The sequence below is a fragment of the Nerophis ophidion genome, linkage group LG03 (assembly GCF_033978795.1).
Source record: "Nerophis ophidion isolate RoL-2023_Sa linkage group LG03, RoL_Noph_v1.0, whole genome shotgun sequence".
NCBI classification, from domain to species: domain Eukaryota; kingdom Metazoa; phylum Chordata; class Actinopteri; order Syngnathiformes; family Syngnathidae; genus Nerophis; species Nerophis ophidion.
The window spans coordinates 37,569,615-37,590,778 of record NC_084613.1 but is presented as its reverse complement, the minus strand read 5'-3'; the positions used below and the strand labels follow the sequence as shown (position 1 = coordinate 37,590,778).

Below are 21,164 nucleotides of genomic sequence, written 5' to 3'. Positions count from 1 at the left end.
AGTCCAAATATCACTGTCATTGCCTACGTGCGTGTTGAAGTCCACCAGCAAAGACTATGGAATCCAGTGCCGGCGCCCCATACAAGGTATCCAAGAAGAACAAATACTCTACACTCTTGTTTGGTGCGTACGCACAAACAACAGTCAGAGTTTTCCCCCCTCTAGCCCTAAGGCGAAGGGAGGCGACCCTCTTGTCCACTAGGGTGAACTCTAACATACAGGCGCTCAGCCGGGGACTCGTGAGTATCCCTAAACCCTGAGCAACTCCAGAAGTGAACAAGGTCAATCCCTTGTCCAGGAGTGTGGTTTCAGAGCCCTTGCTTTGCGAAGAGGTATGCCCCACCAGATCCAGCCAGTAGCGCTCCCCCTCCCGCACCAGCTAAAGCTCCTTCACCACCGGCGTAGAGACGTTCCACGTCCCAAAGGTCAGGCTCTGGTGCCTCAAATTGGTCCGTCTGGAGTCTACACTTTCACTGCCATCCACTTGGCAGCACACCCGACCCCACTGGTTCCAACCGCGGGTGGTGGGCCCACGTGGCACGTGGTTAAAGTCCAAATTTTTATCATTTAAAAAAAATAAAAACATTCCATATCCTCCCCATCTTTGGTCAATTTAAATGTCTTTAAATAAACATTAACAGTGATCCAACACATTTAGTAAACAAGGGGTTTCCCGCAGCGCTTTGTTAAGGTCGCCTTAACAACAAAAAGCCACCGCCTAAATTAATGTCTTTAAATTTTTTTTTTTTTTTTTTAAAAACAACTTTTTTTTTTTTGTCTTGTCCAGCTTCTCAGGCAAATCATATAGTTGATGTAGATGCCCATATCGGCTGTTCAGATTTACTTTACAAAAGAGAAGTGTATGATACTCCTCTTGTTGCCTTATTTGTGTTTGACTTTATTAAATGTATTTGTATTATCATTTGGTGCCAAAGTCTTAACAAGCTGTTACGCTTCATACTGCCTCTGTCTCTGTCAGTTCATCTCTGCAGCACCCAGCATTGTGCCACCCACACAATCATCTGATAGGTTACACGCAGAGCAGTAAAAGCCAATCAGCAGTGCGTATTCAGAGCCCATGTAACAGCCAATCAGAAGTGCTTACTCAGAGAGGTAGCAGCCGATCAGCAGTGAGTATTCAGAGCGCCTGGAGTCTCTCCTTTCTGCCTGCCTCATGGCAGAGTCAGGCAGAGAGGAGAGACGGTGCGGGGGAGCAGAAAGTGTTTAGCAGGTGAGCATAATGCAGCGAACTCTCCCCAAATTATTATAAACACCCCACAGTCAAATGCTGGCCCATTGGCGTTCTAAAAATGTAAGCGGCAGCTCAGCTCGCGCGCAGTCCTTGAGGTGAAGGCTAATTAGCTTTTAGCGTAACATTAGCTCACTTTGCGGTGTGTGCATGCGTGTGTGTGTTACAGACAGCAAAGCCCTGTCTGTCTGAGAGAAAGACAAGCATTATTGAACTACAGTTAAAACTAAGTTAATTCACTTTACCTTTTTTTGTGTTGAAGCAGCAAAAAAGGACATTATGTTAAATGAAGAGTTTTTGTCTCTGATAGTTGATATAATAATGTAACTGCATCATAAAGCCTATATGAACTCCATGGTGTTCAGGGATGAATAGTCTCTGGTATTGCTATTGTACTATTTTTTCAGTTATAGTAACATTAATCATTAGTAATCTAGCAGCCTAGTTTTTAATGGCAAGGTCCCTGCTATCGCATGTTAATAAAAACATAACATTTATATAATAATAATCAACTACAGGCTTCCCAAATGCTGTAATAAATTAAGCATGAGTTGAGCATATGTCAGCATGTGGCCCCACTTTTAAATCTGTTTTTCAAATATTTATTCCAAACGCTTATTTACAGTAAGTCAATAATTTGATTATTTTGTCTTAGTAAGTCAATATTTACTAAGTCAAAATGATGACATACTTAGATCTCAGGTAACTCGGACTGTTTTGTTTTTACTTTACGGAAAGTGACATGGAGACGTGATGGCCAAATTACACTGTTCCTTACACCCACCCAGCCCCTTCCCCGTCCGTCCGCCTGTCCCGGGCGATGTCCCCTTCCACCTGCAGAGACATTCTGGGGGAAACACTGAAAGAGATACATTTGCTGTTCACAAGAGATTCCCTTTAGAATTAGTTACAATACACACATCGGAAGGAGAACCTGTGTGTGTCACACCGCTGTGTATTAGATGAGGCAACTGCTTCGAGTTAAGACAGCTGACAGTTTTTTTTTTTACAGTCGAGTAAGTTTACATTAACTTTTAAGTTAACTTAAGGACTTGGTTTTGTCTCCCAAGCAGCAGTGTGCCCTGAAAGTAACAAATGATCAGAAATATCTCAGCGATAAACGGTCATATAATAGTGGTCCCGTATATGTTTCCTATTTCTATCTTCTATCTCCAGACCGTCATTAAAACAAAAAAGTATATAAATGGTTCTTAAAAATATCACTTTCATCATCTTGTGGAATGCAATCGGACCGCTTGTGTCTACAGCGATCACCTTGTAAAATGTTTGTTAGAACATTTGATTTGATTGACAAACTTTCTGTGATGCAATCAAGTTTATTCTCTACTTTATTAATACTGTTTGATAGCAGAAGTAAACATTAAAAAAGGAGAAGAGATCCCATTAGTTTGTGTTCTTTTGTGGTTGTTATGCCTAAATATAACTACGAGGACCTGGTTGTACAACTAAACTAACGTCATGTTAAGTCCTAATAATAAATATTATGACTGTTGGTCCAATTCACTGTATTTTCTTTCTCGATTTTCATAACAGAAACTAGAAGCTTAGTTGTTGTTGTTGTGCAGGAAAGCCAAGTGCTTCATTCGACACGGATGACCACATTATAGATTATTTGGTGATATTTGTTAGCATCAACAAAATAAACTTAATATTAATAAATTAGATAAATAAATCTCTCGTAGGCTCAACAGCATAAACTATATCTTGATATCGCTAGCAAATATTCATGCTGAACAACAGGGGCATATACAGCTAAATAATGACACAAAAAAATTAACTTCACACCATAAAAACAACTGCAGACATGAATTGTAGAGGAGCCTAATATTTGTAGCAGGAAATCACCTTCAAACGAACGTATCGTTTTTCATATTGGCGTCAAAATCACAGCAGCGCGGCACTCGTTATGTAATCAAATACGTTGCTAAATCCAACTTTGTCTTTCAAGGATTAATGCTTCTTCGTGGACCCCTCAGATGTAAAGACATGATGTACCTTTTCTTCTGTCAATACTATGAGCTGTAAATACTATGAGTGTCAAGTAAAGTGAGATAGCAGTAACATTTTGTTCATGATGAATGGTTTGAATCTTCTTTGAAAATATTTTTCTTTAAACTGTAAAAATCGACTCCATCTCATTTAAAATATTTTGTCATGATCACGTTCATATTTGCCTCTAGAACTTTCAAAATTTGCCTAAATCTACACTGATTTAGGTAAATAAACAGTAGCCTAATAGGGCTGAGACCATAACCTGAAATCCGGAAGTGTCCGGATTTGCCTCTCGGTCACGTGATTGCATATGTAAGATTGTAAATTATTCGTTGAGTGCTATAAGAAAAGCCCAGTGTTTTCAATGCCTTTTAATTTTTACTTCAATCTTCTAAAATTGTTCAATAATAAACATTGTTTAAATGGATCGTAAGAATTTCTGTTAAAATGAATGATGAAATTTGTTTGTGGTCTCATTTATTTTGAAAAGTACTAAAAATATATTGGTACCGGTGTATGTACCAACATATTGATAACGGGACAACCTTAGCAGAAGTAAACACTACAATTAATAATTCTAAAAGATAAAATGAAGTAAATATAACTAAAGATATTTTTTCTCGTGGTCTTCAAGTCGTATGTGAAGTGTAGCAATGGCAGGGTTAGGGTTAGGGGTTACGACCTAACCCTAACCTCTGACCACATAACTTTCCTCCAGAAGGTCTTATTTGTCCATGTAATGTCAGATTAAACAAAAATTGAGCTGTTCGGCCACAATACCAAGCAATATGTTTGGAGGAGAAAAGGTGAGGCCTTTAATCCCAGGAACACCAGGCCCACCGTCAAGCATGGTGGTGGTAGTATTACACTCTGGGTCTGTTTTGCTGTCAATGAAACTGGTGCTTTATATGGGACAATGAAAAAGGAGGATTACCTCCAAATTCTTCAGGATAACCTAAAATCATCAGCCCGGAGGTTGGGTCTTGGGTGCAGTTGGGTGTTCCAACAGGACAATGACCCCAAACAGTAGTAGTAAAGGAATGGCTACATCAGGCTAGAATTAAAATTTTAGAAAGGCCTTCCCAAAGTCCTGACTTAAATCTGTGGACATAGCTGAAGACACAAGTCCATGTCAGAAAACCCACACATTTAGCTGAATTGCACCAATTTGGTCAGGAGTGGTCAAAAATTCAACCAGAAGCTTGCCAGAAGCTTGTGGATGGGTACCAAAAGTGCCTTATTGCAGTGAAATTTGCCAAGGGACATATAACCAAATATTAACATTGCTGTATGTAGGGATGGGCGATATATCGATATACGATATAAATTGCGGGTTTGTCTCTATGTGATATAGAAAATGACTATATCGTAATATTCGAGTAGACGTTCTCACGCAGTTGTTTTTAGCTCGAGCATTACACTACAGGCTCTCCTCGCTCTTTCCTGTGTCTCCTTCTCACAGACAAGCAGGCGCACAATTTAACATACATCACATACTGTCACGTCATATGTCACACACGTACACGCCCTCGCCCAGCAGAGGTAGCGGCGTGGCTAACGTTAGCTGTGATGATAGCGGGTTGTTACGAGAGAAAGAAGGTGCGAATCTCATAACAAATGAAGGAAGAATTAATTCCCAAGAAAAACAGCACGGGGCCCATCGTCTGGCGGTGGTTCGGCTTCAAACGGGAATATGTCGAATAGACAACTTTAATTTGTCAAGTGTGGGGCACAAGCGTTGCTACCAAAAGTAGCATTACTGCTAATATGTAGCATCATTTGAAAAGTCACCTGCTAATAACTTTAATAAATACTGTTTTGGTAAATTTACTTAGTTGTGATTTCCTTCTCTGCATGAAAGTTTAAAAGTAGCATATATTAGTGCAGTATGAACAAGAATGTTTTAATGTAGACACATAGAATCACCATTCTGCTGTGATTATATGTATCCAGTGTTCATTCAAGGCTAAGGCAAAATACAGAGAAATATATCGTATATCGCGATATGGCCTAAAAATATTGCGTTTTTTAAAAAAAGGCAATATCGCCAAGCCCTAGGTGTATGTATACTTTTGACCGAGCAGATTTGGTCACATTTTCAGTAGACCCATAAAAATTTCATAAAATAACAAAACTTTGTGCATGTTTTTCATGACCAAAAAGTATGTGCTCCAATCACTCTATCACAAAAAAATATGAGTTGTAGAAATTATTGGAAACTCAAGACAGCCATGATATTATGTTCTTTACAAGTGTATGTGAACTGTACGTCACATACTGTCGCTCGTGCAACGTCATACACCCCTCCCTGGTCAGAGAAGTAACGGAATGGGTAACGTTAGCTGTGCCAGGTGGTGATAGCGGAGCGGTGCGAGTGGTAATACAAGAGAGAAGGTGCAAATCTGGTCAAAAATGGAGGAAGAATTCATTCCCAAGCAAAACAACACAGGGTCCATCGTCTGGCGGTAGTTTGGCTTCAAGTGGGAAGCTGTTGAACAGGCAACCGTAATACGTAAAGTATGTGGCAAAAGCGTTGCTATAAAAAGTAGCAGCATTACTAATTTGTACCATCATTTGAAAAGTCACCCGCTAGAGAAAAAGGAGTGTTGAAACTCTGCAAGTCAACATCTTCGGCCACTGCCACACCCAAGAAAAGGCCGAAGCAACCAGCACTGACTGAATTGAGCCTGGTGTCTTCCATTCCCAGCTCAACACTGAATTAAAAAAAAAAAGTCAAAAACAGGAGATAACCTACAACATAGCAAAGGACATACACAATTTGATTTCCTATTATGCAGACAATTTTTTATTTTATAGTTTTATAAAATATCTTGTGTGACATCATGCACTAAAGTGCACTTTATTTGTTTTAAAATATTGTAGTGGCGTTCTGTACAAAAAGTACACTTTAATTTAGTGTTGGTTTGATATGTCATCTTCAATCAATCAATCAATCAATGTTTATTTATATAGCCCCAAATCACAAATGTCTCAAAGGACTGCACAAATCATTACGACTACCACATCCTCGGAAGAACCCACAAAAGGGCAAGGAAAACTCAAACCCAGTGGGCAGAGAGAATTTACATCCAGTGGGACGCCAGTGACAATGCTGACTATGAGAAACCTTGGAGAGGACCTCAGATGTGGGCAACCCCCCCTCTCTAGGGGACCGAAAGCAATGGATGTCGAGCGGGTCTAACATGATACTGTGAAAGTTCAATCCATAGTGGCTCCAACACAGCCGCGAGAGTTCAGTTCAAGCGAATCCAAGACAGCAGCGAGAGTCCCGTCCACAGGAAACCATCTCAAGCGGATCAGCAGCGTAGAGATGTCCCCAACCGATACAGGCGAGCGGTCCATCCTGGGTCCCGACGAGCGGTCCATCCTGGGTCTCGACTCTGGACAGCCAGTACTTCATCCATGGTCATCGGACCGGACCCCCTCCACAAGGGAGGGGGTGACATAGGAGAAAGAAAAGAAGCGGCAGATCAACTGGTCTAAAAAGGAGGTCTATTTAAAGGCTAGAGTATACAGATGAGTTTTAAGGTGAGACTTAAATGCTTCTACTGAGGTAGCATCTCGAACTGTTACCGGGAGGGCATTCCAGAGTACTGGAGCCCGAACGGAAAACGCTCTATAGCCCGCAGACTTTTTTTGGGCTCTAGGAATCACTAATAAGCCGGAGTCTTTTGAACGCAGATTTCTTGCCGGGACATACGGTACAATACAATCGGCAAGATAGGCTGGAGCTAGACCGTGTAGTATTTTATACGTAAGTAGTAAAACCTTAAAGTCACATCTTAAGTGCACAGGAAGCCAGTGCAGGTGAGCCAGTACAGGCGTAATATGATCAAACTTTCTTGTTCTTGTCAAAAGTCTAGCAGCCGCATTTTGTACCAGCTGTAATCTTTTAATGCTAGACATGGGGAGACCCGAAAATAATACGTTACAGTAATCGAGACGAGACGTAACAAACGCATGGATAATGATCTCGGCGTCTTTAGTGGACAAAATGGAGCGAATTTTAGCGATATTACGGAGATGAAAGAAGGCCGTTTTAGTAACGCTTTTAATGTGTGACTCAAAGGAGAGAGTTGGGTCGAAGATAATACCCAGATTTTTTACAGTCACCTTGTTTTATTATTTGGTTGTCAAATGTTAAAGTTGTATTATTAAATAAAGGGCGGTGTCTAGCAGGACCGATAATCAGCATTTCCGTTTTTTTGGCATTAAGTTGCAAAAAGTTAGCGGACATCCATTGTTTAATTTCATTAAGACACGCTTCCAACTGACTACAGTCCGGCGTGTTGGTCAGCTTTAGGGGCATGTAGAGTTGGGTGTCATCAGCATAACAGTGAAAGCTAATACCGTATTTGCGTATGACGTCACCCAGCGGCAGCATGTAGATGCTGAAGAGTACAGGGCCAAGGACCGAACCCTGGGGAACTCCACACGTTACCTTAACATAGTCCGAGGTCACACCGTTATGGGAGACGCACTGCATCCTATCAGCAAGATAAGAGTTAAACCATGAGAGGGATGAGTCTGACATACCAATTCGTGTTTTGATACGCTCTAATAAAATATTATGATCGACGGTATTGAAAGCAGCGCTAAGATCGAGGAGCAGCAACATAGATGACGCATCAGAGTCCATCGTTAGCAATAGATCATTAGTCAATTTTGCGAGGGCTGTCTCAGTCGAGTGATTTGCCCTGAAACCGGATTGAAAGGTTTCACATAGATTGTTAAACGCTAAGTGTTCATTTAGCTGCTCTGCAACAATTTTTTCGAGGATTTTCTAAATAAAGGGAAGGTGAGACACCGGTCGGTAGTTTACCATGAGGTCAGGATCGAGGTTAGGTCTTTTAAGGAGAGGATGAATAACCGCTTTTTTGAATGCAAGGGGAACAGTGCCCGAGGAAAGTGATAAGTTTATAATATTTAGCACTGATGGACCTAATAATACAAAAAGCTCCTTAATAAGTTTCCCAGGAAGTGGGTCAAGTAAACATGTTGTTTGTTTTATTCCATTTACACGTTGTAACAATCCTTCTAATGTTATTTCATCAAAACGAGAGAAACTATTTTGGATATTTGCAGTATCCGCCGTATATACAATCGTATCTGTGTTACTATAACCCAGTTGTAGCTGGGACGCATTGTCTTTAATCTCCTTTCTAATAAGTTCAATTTTCTTATTAAAGAACTTCATAAAGTCATCTGCCGAATGGGTGGAGCTACTGGAAGGAGTCCCTTGTTGGGTTAGCAATGCTACTGTACCCCAAAAAAATTTTGGATCGTTTTTATTAATGCGGATGAGATTTGAGTAATAATTAGTTTTAGCTAAGGTAAGCATGCGTTTATAAGTTATTAAACTATCACTCCATGCTTGATGGTGCACCTCAAGGTTTAGTCGTGCGCCATTTGCGCCATCTTAATGACATCATGCTAAAAAGTGCACCAATAGCTTGTTTTAAAATGTTTCTGACAATCTTGCACTTTCTGTTTTGAAATTACATGAATGTTTGTGACAGTGCTTAATAACTGTTTAATAAATACAGTTTTGGTAAATTGACATAGTTGTGATTTCCCTCTCTGCTTGAAAGTTTTAAATTTGCATATATTAATGCTGTATGTAGCTGAGATAGGCGCCAGCGCCCCCCGCGACCCCAAAAGGGAATAAGCGGTAGAAATGGATGGATGGATAATGCTGTATGAACAAGAATGTTTTAGTGTCGACACATAGAATCATCATACAGGTGTGATTACATGCCCATCCATCCATCTATCCATTTTTTTCTACTGCTTGTCCCTTTTGGGGTCCATGAGGTGCTCGAACCTATCTCAGCTGGATTTGGGCGGAAGGCAGGGTACAACCTGGACAAGTCGCCATCTCATCACAGGGCCAACACAGATAGACAGACAACATTCACACTAACATTCACACACTAGGGCCAATTTAGTGTTGCCAATCAACCTATCCCCAGGTGCATGTTTTTGGAGGTGGGAGAAAACTGGAGTACCCGGAGGGAACCCACGCAGTCACGGGGAGAACATATGCATCAAGCGTTAATTCAAGGTTAAGGAAAAATATTGAGATATACATTGTGTATCGTGACATGACCTAAAAATATTGAGATATTAGTAAAAGGCAATATCGCCCAGCCCTAACCGCCACCTCAAAACCCACAATGCTGCACCAAACTTTTGGTGACTTGTTGACACAGATGTACAGTGGTGTAGCACAGCAGCTATGAATCAGTGTTTTCTGACATGAACTTCAACAACCCATCTCTGTGAATCAGCGTTTTCTGACATGAACTTCAACAAGAACACAGAACACGCCTCACTGATGCACATCTGAAAGATTCACTCAGTGCGGTTGCAGAGTCGAGTTACAGACCAGATTACAGTACACTGGTGAACAGCATGGAATGCCAGTCTTCCCACTAACAATAAAAGATACCAGATGTTGTTAGTAGCAACATGGCAGTGCCATGGGAAATTTGAATTAATATATTGAAGGATTGTGTTCAATTTAAAAGGGTGTTCTTGACATCCATCCATTTTCTACTGCTTATTCCCTTTGTGGTCACGGGGGGCGCTGGTGCCTATTTCATCTACAATCGGGCGGAAGGGGGTGTACACCCTGGACAACTCACCACCTCATCGCAGGCTAACCCAAATAGACAGACAACATTCACAGTCACATTCACATTCACACACTAGGGACAATTTAGTGTTGCCAATCAATCTATCCCCAGGTGCATGTCTTTGGAGCTGGGAGGAAGCTGCAGTACCCGGAGGGACCCACGCAGTCACAGGGAGAACATGCAAACTCCACACAGAAAGATCCCGAGCCTGGGATTGAACCCCAGACTACTCAGGGCCTTCGTATTGTGAGGCAGACGCACTAACCCCTCTGCTTGACATGTAAGCTAAAATTTTGTAAAAATGCAGCGAATTTAGTCATCACTTCAACATCTGAAAAGATTTATTTAAAAGTATGTAAGTTGATTTTTCTTTAACATTATTAGCATTTAACGGGACTTCCAATTCCGGCTCACCGTGAGTGACTGCTCTCTGTTGCAAAAAAGCTAAGTATCGTTCTATCTGTGTGCTTTTAATTTTTTTGCAGCTTTATTTACTACTTCCCAAACATATTTAGTAGTTCCATTTAATTTACAAATCACCCGATCTCTGTCTCACCACTCCTCCTTCAGCTACCTACCTGCTAAGCTAACGAAGCTAGCGCGGAAAAAGGCGGCGCCGGTCTAAAGGAAGCTACTCCCCCGCACACCGTGACCACTTCCCTTAAGACAGCTGGTACTCCACTTGGTGACAGAAAATACTATGAGTATGGCTTCCTGCGCTTCGTGCACCTTACTCATGGATAGGTTGGCTCTGCTAGAGAGCAGTGTCTGCCAGTTAGAGCAGTGTAATTTCGTAACTTTAGATGTTGCGGACACATCCTCTAGCGTTAGCTGTAGCGAGTTAACTAGCCCAGCTTGTAGCGACCCTAAGCGGCCTACAGGCTACAGTGTACCGGTTGAGACGAATAACAGATTTAGCCTTTTAGCTAGTCCTATACCCCAGTCTACCGGGCACCACACTTTAGTCATAGGGGACTCCATCACCCGAAACATAAAGCTTAGCAAACCAGCCACAATTAAGTGTATTCCCGGGGCCAGAGCACCTGACATTGAAGCTAATCTTAGGGAGCTAACTCGCAACAGGCCTAGTAAACACATACGACAGGCTAACTGCACCACTAGTTATGCGAACATAGCTGTACACGTTGGCTCCAATGACACTAGGATGAGACAGTCAGAGATTACAAATAGAAACATAGCCAGGACTTGTGATCTTGCTAAAAAAGATGTCCAGGCATCAAGTAATTGTTTCTGGCCCCCTGCCTGCGAGAGGCAATGATGAGAAATATAGCAGATTAGTCTCGCTTAATAAGAGGCTGGCTAGCTTCTGTAGACAACAGGGACTAACGTATATTGATAATTGGCCCTCTTTCTGGGGCAAACCTGGCTTGCTGATGAGAGACGGCCTTCACCCTACCCGGGAAGGCGCTATCATCTTGAAGAAACATAGATTTCTGTTTGAGTCACACTTGACTAATTGCACTAGAGCAAGCACGGTCACAGGCAATTACAGAGCCTGCTAGTCCGGGTGAGAAGTCAGTTAAATTAGAACAAGCCAGCGCCAGGCTGGATAATCCCTGCACACATAGAAATTCTCTTAGAATAATACACAACTCACATAATGTTTTTTCTGTTATGGCTGTTTCAGAGTTGGACATGCGTTTTACTGAGGTGGCAAATTATGATGCGTTCAGTTTATCGCAGCACCAAGCAAAAAATCTGAAAATTTCCGTCATATCAATTCCTAGATATGGTCGTGATTATTTTAAGTGCACTACGCATAATAAACGTAACATTATTAATACTGCTATTACGGATAATTTGATCAAAAAACCCTTAAAACAGCCCACTACCTATAATATGGGCTTTTTAAACATAAGATCATTGTCTCCCAAAACGTTATTAGTTAATGAGGTCATTAGAGATAACAATCATCATCGGTCTCAGCGAAACCTGGCTTAAACCAGACGATTTTTTGCCCTAAATGAGGCATCTCCTCCGAACTATACGAATTCGCATATTGCCTGTCCCCTTAAAAGGTGTAGGGGGGTCGCACTAATATACAATGAAAACTTTAACCTTAGTCCTAACCTAAATAATAAATATAAATCGTTTGAGGTGCTTACTATGAGGTCTGTCACACCGCTGCCTCTCTACCTGGTTGTTATCTACCGCCCCCAGGGCCCTATTCAGACTTTATCAGTGAATTCTCCGAGTTCGTTGCGGATCTAGTGACGCACGCCGACAATATAATTATAATGGTGGGACTTTATTATCCATATGAATACCCCATCGGACCCACCGTGCGTGGCGCTCCAGACTATAATTGATAGCTGTGGTCTTACACAAATAATAAATGAACCCACGCATTGCAACGGTAATACCTAAGATAGATCTAGTGCTTGTCAGGGGTATCACCGTTTCCAAAGTTATGATACTCCCGTGTACTAAAGTAATGTTCGATTGTTACCTTATAAAATTCGAAGTTTAGACTCATGTTTGGCAAGCTAATAATAATAATAACTGCTATAGCAGCCGCAACATTAATGCTGCCACAACGACGACTCTTGCTGGCTTACTGCCCTCAGTAATGGCACCATTTCCAAATTATGTGGGCTATATTGATAACCTCACCAACAACTTTGACGCCCTGCGCGAAACCATTGATAGTGTAGCACCGCTGAAGTTAAAAAGGGCTCCAAAGAGCCGTATCTCATGGTTTACACAAGAAACTAGAGCTCATAAATGATCATGTAGGAAGGTGGAATGCAAATGGCGTGCGACTTAACTCATTAGAAAGGAGATTAAAGACAATGCGTCCCAGCTACAAATGGGTTCTATTATCACAGATACGACTGTATATACGGCGGATACTGCCCTCCAAAATGGTTTCTCTCTTTTTGATTAAATAACATTTGAAGAATTGTTACAATGTATAAATGGAATAAAACAAACAACATGTTTACTTGACCCACTTCCTGAGAAACTTATCAAGGAGCTCTTTGTATTATTAGTAGAAACTTATCACTTTCCTTTGGCAGTGCTTCCCTAGCATTCAAAAAAGCGGTTCATCCTCTCCTGGTAAACTACCGACCGTTGTCTCACCTTCCCTTTATTTCGAAAATCCTCGAAAAAATTGTTGCAGAGCAACTGAATGAACACTTAGCGGTTAACTATCTCTGTGAAACCTTACAATCCGGTTCCAGGGCAAATCACTCGACGGAGACAGCCCTCGCAAATATGACTAATGATCTATTGCTAACGATGGATTTTGATGAGTCATCTATGTTGCTGCTCCTTGATCTTAGCGCTGCTTTCGATACCGTTGATCATTATATTTTATTAAAGCGTATCAAAACATGAATTGGTATGTCAGACTTAGCCCTGTCTTAGTTTAACTCTTATCTTACTGACAGGATGCAGTGCGTCTCCCATAACAATGTGACCTCGGACTATGTTAAGGTAACGTGTGCAGAACCCCATGGTTCGGTTCTTTGCCCTGCACTCTCCAGCATCTACATGCTGCCGCTAGGTGACATCATACGCAAATGCAGTTTTAGCTTTCACTGTTATGCTGATGACACCCAACTCTACATGCCCCTAAAGCTGACCAACACGTCGGATTGTAGTCAGCTGGAGGCGTGTCTTAATGAAATTAAACAATGGATGTCCGCTAACTTTTTGTCACTCAACGGCAAGAAAATGGAAATGCTGATTATCGGTCCTGCTAGACACTGATCTCTATTTAATAATACAACTTTAACATTTGACAACCAAACAATTCAACAAGGCGACTCAGTAAAGAATCTGGGTATTATCTTCGACCCAACTCTCTTGTTTGAGTCACACATTGAGTTACTAAAAAGGCCTTCTTTCATCTCCGTAATATGGCTAAAATTCGCTCCATTTTGTCCACTAGCGACGCTGAGATCATTATCCATGCGTTTGTTACGTCTCGTCTCAATTACTGTAACGTATTATTTTCGGGTCTCCCTTTGTCTAGCATTAAAAGATTAAGGTTGGTACAAAATGCGGCTGCTATACTTTTGACAAGAACAAGAAAGTTTGATCATATTACGCCTAAACTGGCTCACCTGCACTGGCTTCCTGTGCACTTAAGATGTGACTTTAAAGTTTTACTACTTACGTATAACACAGGCTTGTATAACTTTATAGTGACATGCAAAATCGATTTTCAAATATTGTAGCATCCCGGAAGAGTTAGTGCTGCAAGGGTTTCTGGGTATTTGTTCTGTTGTGTTTATGTTTGGTTACGGTGCGGATATTCTCCCTAAATGTGGTTGTCGTTCTTATTTGCTGTGGGTTCACAGTGTGTCGCATATTTGTAACAGTGTTAAAGTTATTTATACGGCCACCCTCAGTGTGACCTGTATGGCGGTTGACCAAGTATGCTTGCATTCACTTGTTTGTGTGTAAAGTCCGCATATAGTATGTGACTGGGCCGACACAATGTTTGTATGGAGAAAAAGCGGACGGGACGACAGGTTGTAGAGGACGTTGAATGCAGTGCCTTTAAGGCACGTCCCCAATGATGTTGTTTGGGTGATAATCGAGAGAAATTCGGGAGAATGGTTGCCCCGGGTGATTTCCGGCAAGGGCACTGAAATTCGGGAGTCTCGCGGGAAAATCGGGAGGGTTGGTAAGTATGAGTATTAGCGGTGTTATAATACCGGCGGGCCAGCTCTAATGTTAATTTGATATTACACGGTGGGCCAAATTTGGCCCGCAGGCCAGAGTTTGACACCCCTGCACTACACGGTCTAGCTCCAGCCTATCTTGCCGATTGTATTGTACCATATGTCCTGGCAAGAAATCTGCGTTCGAAGGATTACGGCTTTTTAGTGATTCCCAGAGCCCAAAAAAAGTCTGCGGGCTATAGAGCGTTTTCTATTCGGGCTCCAGTAGTCTGGAATGCCCTCCCGGTAACAGTTTGAGATGTTACCTCAGTAGAAGCATTTAAATCTCATCTAAAAACTCATTTGTATACTTTGGCCTTTGAATAGACCCCCTTTTTAGACCAGTTGATCTGCAGTTTCTTTTCTTTTCTTTCTCTCCACTGCCCCCCTCTCCCTTAGGAGAGGTGGAACGGCGTGGCAAAGTTGGTAGAGTGGCTGTGCCAGCAATCTGAGGGTTATTGGTTCAATACCCACCTTCTATCATCCTAGTCACGTCCGTTGTGTCCTTGGGAAAGACACTTCACCCTTGCTCCTGATGGGTCCTGGTGAGCGCCTTGCATGGCAGCTCCCACCGCCAGTGTGTGAATGTGTGTGGTGATGGGCGAATGTGGAAATACTGTCAAAGCGCTTTGGGCTCCTTAAAAAGAGGTAGAAAAGCGTTATACAAGTACAACCCATTTACCATTTATGGAGGGGGGTCAGGGGGGACACAGGCCCGGTGGCCATGGATGAAGTACTGGCTGTACAGAGTCGGGACCCAGGATGGACCGCTCATCCAGAGTCGGGACCCAGGATGGACCGCTCGCCTGTGTATCGGTTGGGGACATCTCTGTGCTGCTGATCCGCCTTTGCTTGGGATGGTTTCCTCGCTACTATATTGGATCCACTTTAGACTGGACTCTCACCGTTATGTTGGATCCACTATGGACTGGACTCTCACAATATCATGTTAGACACGCTCGACATCCATCGCTTTCGGTCTCTTTTAGGGGCGGGGGTTGCCCACATATGCGGTCCTCTCCAAGGTTTCTCATAGTCATCATTGTCACTGTCACCGACGTCCCATTTGGTGTGAGTTTTTCCTTGCCTTTATGTGGGTTCTATACTGAGGATGTTGTTGTTTGTGCAGCCCTTTGAGACACTTGTGATTTAGAGCTATATAAATAAACATTGATTGATTGATTGATTATATAAATGTTAATTAACTTTTTGAAACATGGTACAACATAGTTAATATTTTTTTGAAAAGGTTTGTTAATGGCTAGCGAAACAGGGACATTTTCCCTAGAAAATATAGTGATGTAAGAGATCATCTGAAAATGTAACAATTATTAATAACGACCTGAATACAGTATCTTTTTCCATTGTTGATAAATGTGAGAAATATTAAACGTGATGAATGTCTTCATATAGATGAGTATCATTAATCATTATAATTAAGGTATAATTAAAGGGGAGAGGGTGCGGGTGGAGGGGAACTCGTGTGAAAGGCCGAGTACACCCTGGTTGTCACGTTTTAATCTGTCACTTTTTAATTTCGCAAGATCTTGCAACACGTTTACAGTATGTACATATTTTCTACACTTTGTTTCACAATTTAGTTAACAAATGGACAATTTAATTGATAAATTCACATTTTGTATCTACTAAACTGGCTTTGATTCTAAAACTCAACTAAAAAAAAATCTGTGTCATGCCAGCAAATTTCAAAGAGAAGGACAATTGTTTTCTGGTATATGCAGATGAGGAGAAGTGCCAAAGATCCCTTTTACTTACGTATGATAAAAGTGTTCCAGGTTCTGGGAACAGAGCCACTCCTGGAAGGCAAAGTCTCGGAGAAGCCGGATATGAGCCTCGGCAATCACCCTCCAGCTATGCGGTTCCTTCACCGCCTCTTCTAGGCGACTCAGTACACTCAAACTCAGCTCCTCCAACGTCTGTACATCTGGTACATGGCAAATCACTTCAGTAAAAACCTCCACAAACAAACTGAGAAATAATTTTCACAGATTAAATGAAGTGCACCCTCAAGGGGGACAAATAAGTGAGTGGTTGTTGATCTTCTTATAAAGGTTTTTGAAGCTTCTGATGATTTCTCACATGTATTGCAAAATAGTCTTATCATGGTTTTGATCTAAAGTTAACAGTGTTTCTGGTGATATCATAATCAAGCATTGAGCAGAAGTGTATCCATAGTTTAAATGGTCCTTAACAAAGTTTGTTGCCTACCAATGGATTATTTTCTTAACATAAAGACAACTGACCTTCAAACAAGTGCCTGTAATGAGAGAGACAATGTCTTTGTAGCCATTCCTCAATCTGGCCTTCTTCGCCTTTTTTCCAGTTCACTTCCCAGAAAAAGATCCACGACGCGGAGCAGATGAAAAAAGTCAGGAAGAAGCACCGGTCCATCAGACCATCTTGACACCCACAAGCTAATTTCCTTACAGAAAGAAAATAAATTACCTGGGGCTGCACAATTCTGAAAGTGGGAATTACAATCTAGTTGCTTAGAATTGATACTTTGATTCACTCACACAAACCATATTTGGGGCAATGTGCTTAATGGTATGTCTTTGCTCACTCAACAGTACGTTACTGCACAAAATTGCAGCATTAAAGATAGCAAACGAGCCTCACCAGCTAAGACAGCGGAGCCAACTTACCCTGGTCGAGAAAGCTCACTGTAGGACAGGTAGAGTGGATGGGGGGTGTTCTACAGTGGCAGTTTGTTTAAATAAAGCCTGGTAATAAGTCAAATATAAATTATGGTTATTTCAAAATTAGATCTAATACTAGTATTAATCGGTTTAAAACAACCAAAATATGAAACAATTCAGAAGTTGGATATAGTAAGAACATCATCCTTTAAACTACAAACCTGTCCTAGAAACTCTAAGCTGCTGATCGCTTAAGTCAAACCATAAATATGTATATGGAACCTGAGGGGCGTCCAGGCCAATGGGAGAATTACATTCCCACAATAAAAATGCATGAAGCACTGCTGTTTTGATTGAACAACGCCATGTTTACCACAAGTAAAGCAGAGAGTGCGTCACGGTTCACCAAACACGACTAAAATCCAGCAGCACAGGGGCTTGTGATGTCATGCTAACAACAAGCATTCGTCATATGCTAGCGAGGTCATTTTTAGACAACGTGAAAAACAACCAGACAGCAAGTGAACAGTTCTGTTTACACATTCGACTGCAATATTTTAATAAACAAACAGAATGGCGTAATATACCAAAGAATAGTCGCAAAACAAGAAAGCACATGGACTTGGACGCTATGATGCTAACAAAAGCATTGATTTTACAAAATAGTTAGTATAAGCACAGTTAGCCAGTGTTTGTCACACTTACGCTAAAACACAAAACATCCCCTTTATGTACCAACACTATTTATAACACAGCTTCCTAATTTAATATAAGGTGAATTAAAAACATCCTTTACCTCGGGTAATTCTCGCGTCACCATGTTCTGGTGTCTATGAGCTTATACCGCCGGACGATACGCACTCGACAGTCGCTTGATGATTACGTCAACGCCGCGTCGACAACACACGAGGACAAACGTACTGTACAGAGTTAGAAGACAACATCAACATTTTTCATCATGGTATGTATGTTTTATGTATTCTGCAGTCGCCCGAGTCGAATGAAGTCTTGAAAATGTGTCCGTAAATATTACATAAATCACTTGTTGTATTTTAGGCGTTAGCTAAGCTGTTTAGCTACACTTACTGTTAGCCTAGCTAAATGCAAACTGTATACCCACAAAGTCGTTTACAGCGAATGTGTACATACTTAACAAGAGAAAGTAGAAAATTGCACACAAAGTTTAACACATACAGAGTCGTACTCGAAGGAAGTCCACAAATATTACGACTATCACGCTGTAATCGGCATTAGGTTCTTACTGTTGATGGTAATGTTTGTATATTCTGTAGTATAACAATAACCACATACACACCACCATCAGTATTAGCAATTTAACGTGATAGTCAAAAAACTACACGACTTTCCATTTAATATGCTTACGTTAGTTGATCATTAAACTCATTACTAGAAAAAAATATATATATGCATGATAGGCACCAGCGCCCCCCGCCATCCCAAAGGGAATAAGCGGTAGGAAATGGATGTATATGCATTTCTTCAGATTTATGACTTTTAAATTGTTTTTTTTTTCCTGAGGTACACGGAGTCATTATTAATCCTTAGTTACTTGATTCCACTTAAAAAGAAAAACAATCGTATCCAAACGAAATGTAAGATAATTTTAACAGCATGATGTGTAAGTTTTTCTTTTCATTTGAGATGTTATTTTGTCCTATGGATTACGATTTTGTGTAAATTGTCTTGCTATCAAAAAATTTGAAAGATTAAATGAACTACTTTCTTGAGTGTATCATCCTAATTCTTTTTTCACACAGCCGAAACATAAAACAAAGAAATTTGCTGCAATGAAACGCATGATCAGTCCGAAAGATAATCGAATGTGAGTTGTACTTTGTGTTCAGTAGCTGTAACTCATTTTGATTTACAAGCGCACTCACTCTGTTTTTTTTGTTTTTGTTTTCTTTTGTAGAAAAGCGGAAGTCCGTTCCAAAGCAAAAGAGAAAAAGAAGAAAGACTCTTCTGCGCTGAAGGAGAGAGAAGTGTATGTTGTCAATTACAAATATGGATGATGAATGGTAGTCATTTTGACTTGCTTATTATTATGGTTTATGCAGGCCAAAATACCCATCATGCCTGTTCTTCCAGTACAACACCCAGCTTGGTCCACCATACCATATTCTAGTTGATACAAATTTCATCAACTTCTCCATCAAGGCAAAATTGGATATTGTTCAGTCCATGATGGACTGTCTGTATGCCAAATGTAAGAAACCATTGTCTAGTATAATTATCGCTGTTAGAAAATGTATTGATACATTTCATGTCATTCCTCAATTGCTTTCAATACAGGTATCCCTTATATAACAGACTGTGTGATGGCTGAAATTGAAAAACTGGGAATGAAGTACAGAGTTGCGCTTAGGTACAAGCAGTTAAAAGTTACACTCGCAATGCATTACAGAAAAAATCCTTAGTTTGTTAATCATTGTTGCAGGATAGCAAAGGATCCAAGGTTTGAGCGCTTGCCTTGCACACACAAAGGAACATATGCTGATGACTGTCTGGTCCAAAGGGTATCACAGGTATTATCATGAAATAATTTGGTCTGATATATGAATTAGCTACAGTTGCAGGAATTAAAACAATGTACTTCTATTTCTATAGCACAAGTGTTACATCCTGGCTACTGTGGATAGAGACTTAAAGCGAAGGGTAAGGAAGATCCCTGGAGTGCCCATTATGTACATCTCAAACCACAGGTAACTTTATTCACACTTGAAGTCAAAACTTGCCTTTTTGTAGGCATTGAATTAATATATTGTCTATTTTTTACATATGTTTTACACACAGATACAACATTGAAAGAATGCCTGATGATTATGGTGCACCGAGGTTTTAATTGTACTGTACGTAGGGTGAAGACACCCCGAAAGAGACAAGCGGTAGTAACTGAATGGACGATGTACAAAATCACTGTATATACATTGTTCTTTTCTGTACATCAGAATTGTTCAGTGGTTTGAGCTGCAGAAGATGGTGCATTTTTTCTAATTTTGTCTAGTGTTACAGTTTAGCTATTTTGCTCTAATAAAATTGTCACAACTGTATGTTAAGGTGTCCATAAATTGTTACAGTTGTCTTTGTTTGTGTCTGAATTTTTACATCAGATAAATTAGAATATTTAAAATACTAAATGGCCAATTGAATAACTATTTGATTAGGACAATGCATTATGATCAACATATGAGCAAAATCATCACAATAAATATTCCAGAATTAGCTACAATAGCTACATCTCATATGTCCTAAGGCAGGTACCATAAAAACAGATACACATTCCCACAGAACATCATACATACTGTACATCACAAGATAACTTACAATTACAGTGCATCTGAAATGTTTTCACAGCGCTTTACTTTTTCCACATTTTCTTAATGCTTCATTCCAAAATGGAGTTAATTAATTTTTGTTCTCAAAATTCTACACACCATACCACATAATGACGATGTGAAAAGGTTTTTAGAGCCTTTTGCAAATTAATTAAAAAACAGAAATAACGTGCATAAGTATTTGCAGTCTTCGCTCAATATATTGTTGTTGCACCTTTGGCAGAAATTACAGCCTTACGTCTTTTTAAATACGATGCCACAAACTTGGCACACCTATCTTTGGGCAGTTTTGCCCATTCCTTTTTGCAGCATCTTTCAAGCTCCATCAGGTTGGATGGGAAGCATCAGTGCACAGCCATTTTTCTTTTCTTTTTTTACATCGGATTCAAGTCTGGGCTCTAGCTTGGTCAATAAAGGACATTTGCAGAGTTTTTTTGAAGCTATCCCTTTGATATCTTGGCTGAGTACTCAGGGCTGTTGTCCTGCTGAAAGATGAACCGTCGCCCCAGTCTGAGTTCAGGAGTGCTCTG

The 21,164-nt window shown here is 40.7% G+C and overlaps 2 protein-coding genes across 8 annotated transcripts in view; one reads left to right on the top strand and one right to left on the bottom strand.

Moving 5' to 3' along the window:
* Window positions 1-21,164, bottom strand: part of arel1 (apoptosis resistant E3 ubiquitin protein ligase 1) — a 94,556-nt gene that overhangs the window by 66,238 nt on the left and 7,154 nt on the right. For 3 of the 7 annotated variants that reach the window (XM_061895068.1, XM_061895062.1, XM_061895067.1), the window contains exons 1-3: window positions 18,075-18,217; window positions 16,883-17,061; window positions 16,395-16,563 (exon numbers count right to left, since the gene is read on the bottom strand). In XM_061895068.1, the coding sequence (XP_061751052.1) occupies window positions 16,395-16,563; window positions 16,883-17,030 (317 nt within the window). In that variant the 5' untranslated portion in view covers window positions 17,031-17,061; window positions 18,075-18,217. Of the gene's footprint in view, window positions 1-16,394; window positions 16,564-16,882; window positions 17,062-18,074; window positions 18,218-21,164 lie in introns of those variants that run through there. The other 4 variants (XM_061895066.1, XM_061895069.1, XM_061895063.1 and 1 more) reach the window with 3 other exon arrangements.
* On the top strand, window positions 18,088-20,379 carry fcf1 (FCF1 rRNA-processing protein). Its single transcript, XM_061895070.1, has 8 exons — window positions 18,088-18,239; window positions 19,057-19,121; window positions 19,212-19,283; window positions 19,357-19,505; window positions 19,592-19,664; window positions 19,737-19,824; window positions 19,907-20,001; window positions 20,093-20,379. The coding sequence occupies exons 1-8, from the start codon at window positions 18,237-18,239 to the stop codon at window positions 20,139-20,141; spliced, it is 594 nt and encodes a 197-aa protein (XP_061751054.1). The 5' UTR covers window positions 18,088-18,236; the 3' UTR covers window positions 20,142-20,379.